The sequence below is a fragment of the Physeter macrocephalus genome, chromosome 15, assembly GCF_002837175.3.
Source record: "Physeter macrocephalus isolate SW-GA chromosome 15, ASM283717v5, whole genome shotgun sequence".
Taxonomy (NCBI): Eukaryota; Metazoa; Chordata; class Mammalia; order Artiodactyla; family Physeteridae; genus Physeter; species Physeter macrocephalus.
In genome coordinates this window covers 3,419,606-3,428,152 of record NC_041228.1, presented here as the reverse complement: position 1 = coordinate 3,428,152, position 8,547 = coordinate 3,419,606, and the positions used below count along the sequence as shown (strand labels likewise).

Genomic DNA, 8,547 nt, shown 5'->3' with positions numbered 1-8,547 from the left:
GAGGAATGCCCTGTCCTTTTTCATTAGGAAAAGATACCGCATCCACTCACTAATACCCACTCTCATCCGAGCATCCTGAACTGTAATTCTTATTCATGTAGGTAGATGCTACACAGATCATCGTCATCACACAAATAAGAGAGAATAAAATACTCTGTGGTTGCAACAATTTTCCAGTTTCCCCCCAACGCGTCCAGTTACGTGGAAAATTGTTGGAACTAGAGATGGTAAAATTAAAAACGTCTCTGATAAATTAATATCATTGGCTTTTGATTATTCCACTGCTAGTTTTGTCGTCTTGTGTTGATAACGCATACCAGTTTAACGAATTGCATGCTCGTTTAAAAAACTTTTGAGCTGGCGAGCTAAAGTGATCCGTGTCGGCTTGCCCACCCGCCCCCTAAAAAGAAGTTAATGTGATTTAGAATCTAGCACTTTACAAATGTGGTCATGACATATCTGGGATAAAGACTGCTTGTGGAACATGCTTGATTTGGCAAGATGATAAAAACCCTGTGGGTTCTGTTTTCCCGTTTTGTTTGGAAGCGGCCGAAAGCAGGCTATGAACAAAATTGTGTGACGGCAAAGAAAGACGAACAGCTGACACTTCCCATTTGGTCACGTCGGAAGCACACTGGTGTGTGCACTCACTCACACGCACTCGGACCACACACATTCGGCCACCCACCGCTTGGGGAGGAAAAGAGAAAGGAGCTGGGTCAGAGCCACCCCTGCGGGTGGACACTCGAGGCTCTCGGCCGCGTGTGCAACTTTGGGTCAGGTATCCTCTGGGCTCTGTCTCCTCGTCTGGGTCTCGCGCCTGTGCTGGGAAAAAGCCACCCCAGGGACGGGGCGGGCTGGGGAGAAACGTAAGGCATACTTTGCTGGGAAGAAGGAAGAAATCCATGCTTCATGCTCAGATGCGAGTTTCACAGGAAGACGGGCCTTTCTTTTTTCCCTTTGGCCTTGCTCTGTCTGGCTGGAAAGGTGGGGAGGAAATGAAACCGAGGGAGAAGGAAGGGGAGAGAGAAAAAATGATGACAGTAATCATAACCATAGCGGGTAACCGTAATAAATAAATAAGACGTGGGGGGGGGGGGCCAATGAGACGTAACGCCAGATACGACAGATGACTTCCGTTTGTATCTCCCTCCCCAGGCCCTAGATGGACTTCCGCCGTCTCATCAGCCTGTGGTTGTCGGTAAAGCTGTGTAACCCGGGAGAAATGGAGCTAATCGGGGACGGGAAGAGGCTGTTTTTTAATGTGCTTGGTGAGATCTCCTCGATCTTGTAAGAGACGGGGTGGAAGTAGTGGGGGGCGAGCTTGGCGCTGAAGGAGTTCTGCTGTGCCGCCGGGCGGCCGCCGTGTTCCTGCGGGCGGTAGCAGGTGCAGGAGCACACGGACTGTAGGTCCGCCGCGTCGGCCTTGTAGCGGGGCCGGCCGTGCCGCGCCGCCTCGGGCACGGGGGCGAGCGTGCTGTTGCGGTTGCCGGCCAGGGACGCCCGCTCCTCGGCGTCGCGCCGCTCGTCCTCGCTGTTCATGGTCAGGAACCTGAGGACCACCAGGTTGAGGAAGGCGCCGATGACCGTCAGCCCCACCAGGATGTACATGAAGCTGAAGGCCACGTAGAGCGGCTTCTTCTGCAGGGCGCCCCTGGTCTGCAGGGCCACGAAGTCCCCGAACCCAATGGTGGTCAGCGTGATGAAGCAGTAGTAGTAGGCGTGGAAGAAGCTCCACTCCTCGCACTGGGAGAAGGCGGCCGCCCCGATGCACAGCGTGCCCATGCAGGAGAAGAAGCCCACGGTCACCATGTTCTCCATGGACACCTCCGTGCTGCGCAGGCCGCAGCACCTCTTGATGCGCTTCAGCAGGTAGCGCACGAACGTGTTCATCCGCTCGCCCAGGCTCTGGAACATGACCAGCGTCAGCGGGATGCCGAGCACCGCGTAGAACATGCAGAAGGCCTTGCCCGCGTCCGTGCCGGGAGCGGCGTGCCCGTAACCTGCGGGGGGGGAGGTGAGAGGACACACGGAGAGCGCGTCAGCTGGGGTCTCGCGAGGCTTGGGGTGCGTGCGGATGCGGGCGCCCGGCGGCTGGGAGGGAGCTGGGGGCGGGGGTGGCGCGAAGAGCGGGGAAGACTCAGTGAAGAAATTCCCTTTGAAGTTTGGGGACGGGGGGGTGGGGGTGCGGGGAGGAGGTGGTCTGGGGCATTCGGTCACAAGAGGCGCTTGCGGCGGGGGCGGGGGCGGGGTCACTTCACTGTTCTTCCAGTAACACAAAGTTTTTTCAAAGGAAAGCAGCATAGTCACTCGTGATACTTTGCAGAAAACTCCAAAAGTAGCCAGCCCAAGGGGGAAAGTTAAATATCCCGACAGGGATCAACATTAAGAGTGAAGAGTCGAGGAACGCTAACTGGGTTTTTTGGTGGTGGTGCTTGTTTTTGACCACCAGGATCCTATTCTGAGATAAAGGCGCGGTCCAGGGCCAGGCAGGGCGGACAGGTGGGCGGACAGCCGAGGAGGTGTGGGTCCCGGCACCTCCCCCGCTGGGAGCTGTGGGGCTGCCGACGCCACGGAAGGTAAGAGGGGCGTGCACAGGTGGGAGGGGATGACGGACTCCCTAGGGTCCTTTCTGCGCGTGCTGGGGCAGGGGAGAAAGAACCCCGGTTTCCACGTTCTCAGCTGGTGGTGCCAGGAAGCTCAGCACGGAGCAAGACAACTTGCCTTCTGCCCCGGGCCCCCCGTGCCCCCAGCTCAGGCATCGGGGAGCCAGTCTGTGTGGACTCCTGGTCCGACATCGCCTCCTCCTACCCTCGTGACGACCCTATAAAACGGGCACGATGCATCTGGCACCACTGGCAAGGAGACCGAGTCAGTTACTTAATAGCAGGGTAGCTTGGGGTAGCTTGGTTTCTTCAGAGTTGGTGGCTGAAAGCTCTGGGTTCAAATCCCAAGAATGAGGCTTTTTTAAAAGCACACGTCTTGAATCGAGAGAGGTCATTGCAGGGTGGAGCATAAACACCACGAGGGCAAAGATCTTTCCCTGTTTTGTTCCCTGCTGTATCCTCACACCTGGAGAAACACCGAGCCCATAAAATACCGCTTTAACGAAGGACAGAATAAGCGTATGCCACCGTGTGAATGTGGCCTTTTCAGAATCGAGGGAACGAATAATCCTTAGAGAACCTCATGTGCGTAAGTGCTTTTGAAACTCTTCACGCAGCTGCACAGACCATCACTTCGTTGATCCCCTACATCAACTACCGCAAAATCTTCACGCAGCTGCACAGACCATCACTTCGTTGATCCCCTACATCAACTACCGCAAAACCGAGCCCGTATAGCCTCACGTTCAAACGAGGACAGCGGTGCTGGAAAGGCGAAGTTACCTGCCGGCGTCACCCAGCTGGTCAAAGATCATGTCAGAGCCAGGACAGGGTCTGCACAACATGGCAGAAGAAACCGAAGACTAGTTCAAGTTCCGGGACCAATACTGCCCAGAAAAATACCAGGATCGTGGGCAGTATTTGCACTGAGAACTTGGAGGAGGCACGTGGCCTTCCAACATCTCACATCCTGCCCCATCAAAAGAGGCTCCCCTGAGCCACACACTCGTGATCATTTAACCAGCTGCGCTACCTTGGGCCCCAGACAACCTCTCCCAGCCTGGGTTTCCTCATCTGCTACACGGGAGGATGGGGATGTTGTGCAGATCTGCTGAGGTCAGAGAGCAGCTAGCCCAGGGGCCTAGGACTCGGGGGAGACCTGCACCCCGCCCACTGCGTCCCCCAGGAAGATTACTCTGACTGCCCTAGCCCAGGCCTCCCTCCCAGAGACTCATCACTTCCGTTCAGCCTGCCTGCCTCTCCCCTGGCGTGAACTTGTGCCACGTCCTGCCTGCCCCGGCGGCCACACTTTCACGGCAGAGATGACATCACACGTTTGTATCCTCTCTGGCCCTCAGTCCCACTGAGCCAGTGCAGAGCTCTGGCCCCTCGGCAACCCCACAGCCCTTACGAAAGAGGAGAAATGGCAGGTCAACATTGGAGTCGGGCCGGAAAGGACAGAACAGGGAAACAGCAAGAAGGAGAGGACAACAGGCATATCAGTAGAAATGATCCAATCTGAAGAGACGAGTAAAGATCAAAAATTAAATTTTAAGAGCCTCAGAGACATGTAGGACAGTGTCGCCAGGTGTCCTAGAAGAGAGAATGAGACAAAAAATTGAAGAAATAATAGGCAAAATTAACCAAATTTGGTGGAAGACAAATTTACAGATTCAAGACACTCGGTAAGCCTCAAGCAAGATAAATACAACGAAAACCACACATCGGAATCAAGCTGCTGACCACCAGAGAGGGGAAGATCTTGAAAGCACCAGAGAGAAACCATGTATCACATACAGGAAAACAACTATTTGAACAGCACTTACGTCCAATCATAAACAACAGGGGCCGGGAAACAGTGGATAACATCTTTAAAGAGCTTTTAAAAAAAGACCGCGTAACCCAGAACTGTCTATCCAAGGAAAGTATTCTTTAAGGATGAAGGCAAAATCCACTTTCAGACTAAAAAACTTGTTTCCTGCTGCTCTGCATAGCAATGATTACTAAGGAAGTTCTTCTGCCTGGAGGGAAATGGCACCAGATGGAGACTGAGGTCTTCAGGAAAGAATGGAGTGCATCTTGGTAAACAAGTGGGTTTATATTTATACAAAGTTCGGGGGTGGGAATCCCGTGACACTGCCATATAGCTCACCTGTGTGGCTGGTATAAAACCCAGATGGATGCTGGAAGACAGTAGATTGCTGGCAACTTAATAAGGTGGTAAATTAGCTAACGGTTCCGGATGGGATATATTTACTGGAGGAAACCAGCACAGCATTTGCTGGCTCAAACCCAGGTGCTCAGGCCCCCCTCCTGTAAGTAAAAATGATCGGAAGCGGTGTCCCTTCACCGGGCCTGGATGGCAGTATGCCCGTGTATCCTGTCCCGGGGTGGTGTCAATTCTCCCGCGGCCCGTCATACTACAGAAAGAACGCCATCGTTTTGACGTCCCACAGTATATCTCGCTGGTGCGTCAGCAATGACATCCCTTAGCAAGACGCGTGCACGAGAGAGTGTGGGCCGGGAACACCCCCAAAGTTCAGGGCCTTCCAAAGCTCAGGCCCTAGAATAAATCTCCTAGGGCCCAGCGGTCCAGGGCACAGGACCATTCCCACCTGCAGCGAGAAAGAAGCTGCCCAACTTGCAGAGCCTTTCAGGAAGACGGAGGCCTGGCCAGATATCTTCAGTTTCCCCATCTAGACGCACCCATCTCCATTGGGGACGCTAAGCCTGCATAAGCCACCTCAAGGGGTTCTTGGCCCTCTGGTGCCCAGCTGAGTTCATCCAAGGCACGGCCCCAGCAGGAGGTCAGAGGAAGGGAGGAAGACGAGGACCTTGGTAATGAGCTACATCTGCCAGCAGGTTCACGCCATGGAGCAACTCTACAAGTGCTAGCAGCTACATCCCAGGCATGATGACTGACAGCTCTCCACCGTTGCTCATCCCAGGCTACCACACCTTCCCTCGTTGCTTTCCCTCCAACCTACCCACCCTCCCACACTATAAATAGCCATTAATTAACTGTTCAAGTTGAGAGTGCCACCTCCTGCAAAGACCCTGGCTGATATACCCCGTGTATTCTCCACTGGATCTGCTTCCCAGGTCTCCTTATGATGCAACACGGTGGGCATTGCATGCAAACGGGTCAACGCATATCAAGTCTACATATAGAATATTCATAAAGTATCAATGGAACACACAGACATAGCCTGGATGCTTTATACAAACACACATGGTATATATACGCTTGGAACTTTGTGAAAGATGGACGTGTTGGGTAGAGTAACTGCACGTGGATGTGAAACGTGGGCAAAAGCCACATACCATATATGTATTAGACCAACACACAAAGCATCTACGGTATACCCACCGCACCCCCAGAGTCACACACTTTGTGCAGAACGTGCGTGTGCACGGAAAGTGCACTCAAGACACAGGATGTGTGCACCACATGTATGCACAGGCTGCAGGGAGTGTACGTACCCATAGCTCAATGGCATCCATGATATCTACAGATAACAGGTATGTGCAGTGGAGAACATACAAAATACACATACGCCAGACACACGAGAGAAGACAGCTTCTCCTTCCCAAGAGGAGAATGGAATTAATATACAGAAATCTGTTGTATTTCTATAACAACAAAAGATCAGAAAGAGAAATTAAGGAAACAGCCCCAGTGACCAGCACATCAAAGAGAATAAAATACCTAGGAATAAACCTACCTAAGGAGGCAAAAGACCTACTACACTCTGAAGACTATAAGATGCTGGTGAAAGAAACTGAAGACGACACAAACAGATGGAAAGATATAGATTCAGTGCAATCTCTGTCAAATTACCAATGGTAATTTTTAGAGAACTAGCACACAAAAAAATTTTAATTTGTATACAAACACAAAAGACCCCGAATAGCCAAAGCAATACTGAGAAAGAAAAACGGAGCCGGAGGAATCAGGCTTCCTGACTTCAGACTATACTACAAAGCTACAGTAATCAAAACAGTATGGTACTGACACAAAAACAGAAATATAGATCAATGGAACAGGATAGAGAGCCTGTTATAAAGAGGAGAACAAGCTACAAATCTTCAATGCTCTCAGAGAACCTGTGTGACAACTCAGATCCTAGAAGACTGTGGGTTGTTGTTGTGTGTTTTTTTTTTTTTTTTAAATCTGTGAGTGAATGAAGGCAGCCTGGCCTTCCTGGGCTGGGAGCCGGATTTATGCATCTACTCATACGTTATCCACTGAGACTCATCCAGAGCCTTGACTATGCACCATGACCTGTGCCTGGCACAGTGGATCCACGGGGGCTTTTCATCCTCCCCCGAGATCTCCAGAGGGGCAACAGCCAGCCTGTGCTCAGAGCCCCACCCAGCGCCTGGACAAGGGGACCTTAGGTGGAGGGCATGGGTGTCGCAATGCCACCGAGGACTCCCAGGCTGGTGCCTGTTCTCCTGGGTTGCCTCCCACCCCACCTGTGAGGACCAGTCCCTTGAGCTCAGAGCCACAGCTCTGTCCGGGTTTTCCCTTTAAGATCCTGGGCTCCCCTGCCCCCCATCTTCCCAGGCACTGGGAGCCAGTTCCTCCTCCACCGACAAAACCTCAGGAATCCCACCTAGGACCATACTGCTCGTCCTTCCATCGTCATAAACGATTCATCCTTTTGGCAGAGACATCTACAACTGATTTATACGGGGCTCAGGAGGTGTGCTTGGGGTGCAGAAGATATGCTGAAACCTCTGGGCTGCTGTTCTGTGACCTCAGCAGAGTTCTTCAGTTCCCTGGACAGATGTGAGAAACGAGGCTGGAAAGGGGAGATCAGACCAGCTCACGGCCACTCTGCAAGAGACAGGGTCATCCTTCCCCAGCCCCGCAGGAGCCCAGCAGTGACCAACATGACCGTCATCCAGACCTCCACACGCTGGGGAACGTGAAGACCACCAGCCACCAGATGCGAAGCTCCCTACACACGGGACACAGTGACTCACACTGTCCTTCTGCCCCCAGCCCTGCCGCCTCCTTTCTGCTGACTTTTCCACGTGTGCAGAGCCAGAGACTCAGACTTGCTCGTGGCCCCGATGGGCTGCTCAGGTGGCTACAAGGGGCCAGGCCCCTGGGTGTGAGGCCAGCCATGGGGACCACTGACATGGATGGCGACTGCGGTGACAGCCTGAAAAGCCACCCTCCGTAAAGCCACCCTCCGTGTGCCCACACGGCGGCTGCGTCTCCAACACTGTGCTCCCTGGGCCAGGGTTCTCTGTGTCAGCAGGTGGCAGGGCCCAGGACCAGGCTAAGGGCAGAGGCAGGTGGACATATGGGCTTCTGCTTAGCGCCTGAGCCCAGGACCCTGGCCTCCCCACCAGGAGTGCTAAGGGCAGGGCAGGTGGACATATGCAGTGAAGGAGGTTTAGCAGACCGGAAAGGAAGACCGCAGGCCCAGCCCCACATCCCAGCCCGTGCACGTGCACCCACGCGTAGGGATGGAGCATTCGAAGAGCTGCAAGGCTGTTTGTTAAGGTGAATCTGCACAAAGTCAGCCTAGCACAGAACCTCCACTTCGCCCGGCCGACCTCCCCACCCAGAAAGGGCTGCAGAGCCCAGCTCCACACCACAGGCCAGCATGGGCTTCCTAACCTACAAATCCCAAAGGGGGATAGAACTGTTCAAATAACAAGCCCCACCTTGAAAAGCTGATCTGGACTCCTGAGCATCCTAGAAAGACACCTCGGTTTCCTCATCTGTGAAATGGGACCAAGGACAGGGAGCAGAAACAGACAGAGATGCAATGGGAATTGACCTCTTATCAGGTCACCAGGTCCCTGCTATGGACTAAATGTCTGTCCCCCACAAATTCATACGTTGAAGCCCTACCCCCCCCCCCAGTGAGATGACATTTGGAGGTCACCTCTCCCTCCTTCCCCTGCCTTCTTGCCAGAC

At 53.3% G+C, this 8,547-nt stretch overlaps 1 protein-coding gene across 1 annotated transcript; it reads right to left on the bottom strand.

The window, feature by feature from the left end:
- Positions 1 to 1,080: 1,080 nt before the first annotated feature.
- KCNK9 (potassium two pore domain channel subfamily K member 9) lies at positions 1,081 to 2,000 on the bottom strand. The gene has a single exon (XM_028500767.1). The coding sequence runs from the start codon at positions 1,954 to 1,956 to the stop codon at positions 1,162 to 1,164; it is 795 nt and encodes a 264-aa protein (XP_028356568.1). The 5' UTR covers positions 1,957 to 2,000; the 3' UTR covers positions 1,081 to 1,161.
- Positions 2,001 to 8,547: the final 6,547 nt, after the last annotated feature.

Excerpts from the sequence above, each read along its gene's own strand:
- KCNK9 (XM_028500767.1), bottom strand. The coding sequence starts at position 1,956 with ATGTTCTACGCGGTGCTCGGCATCCCGCTGACGCTGGTCATGTTCCAG.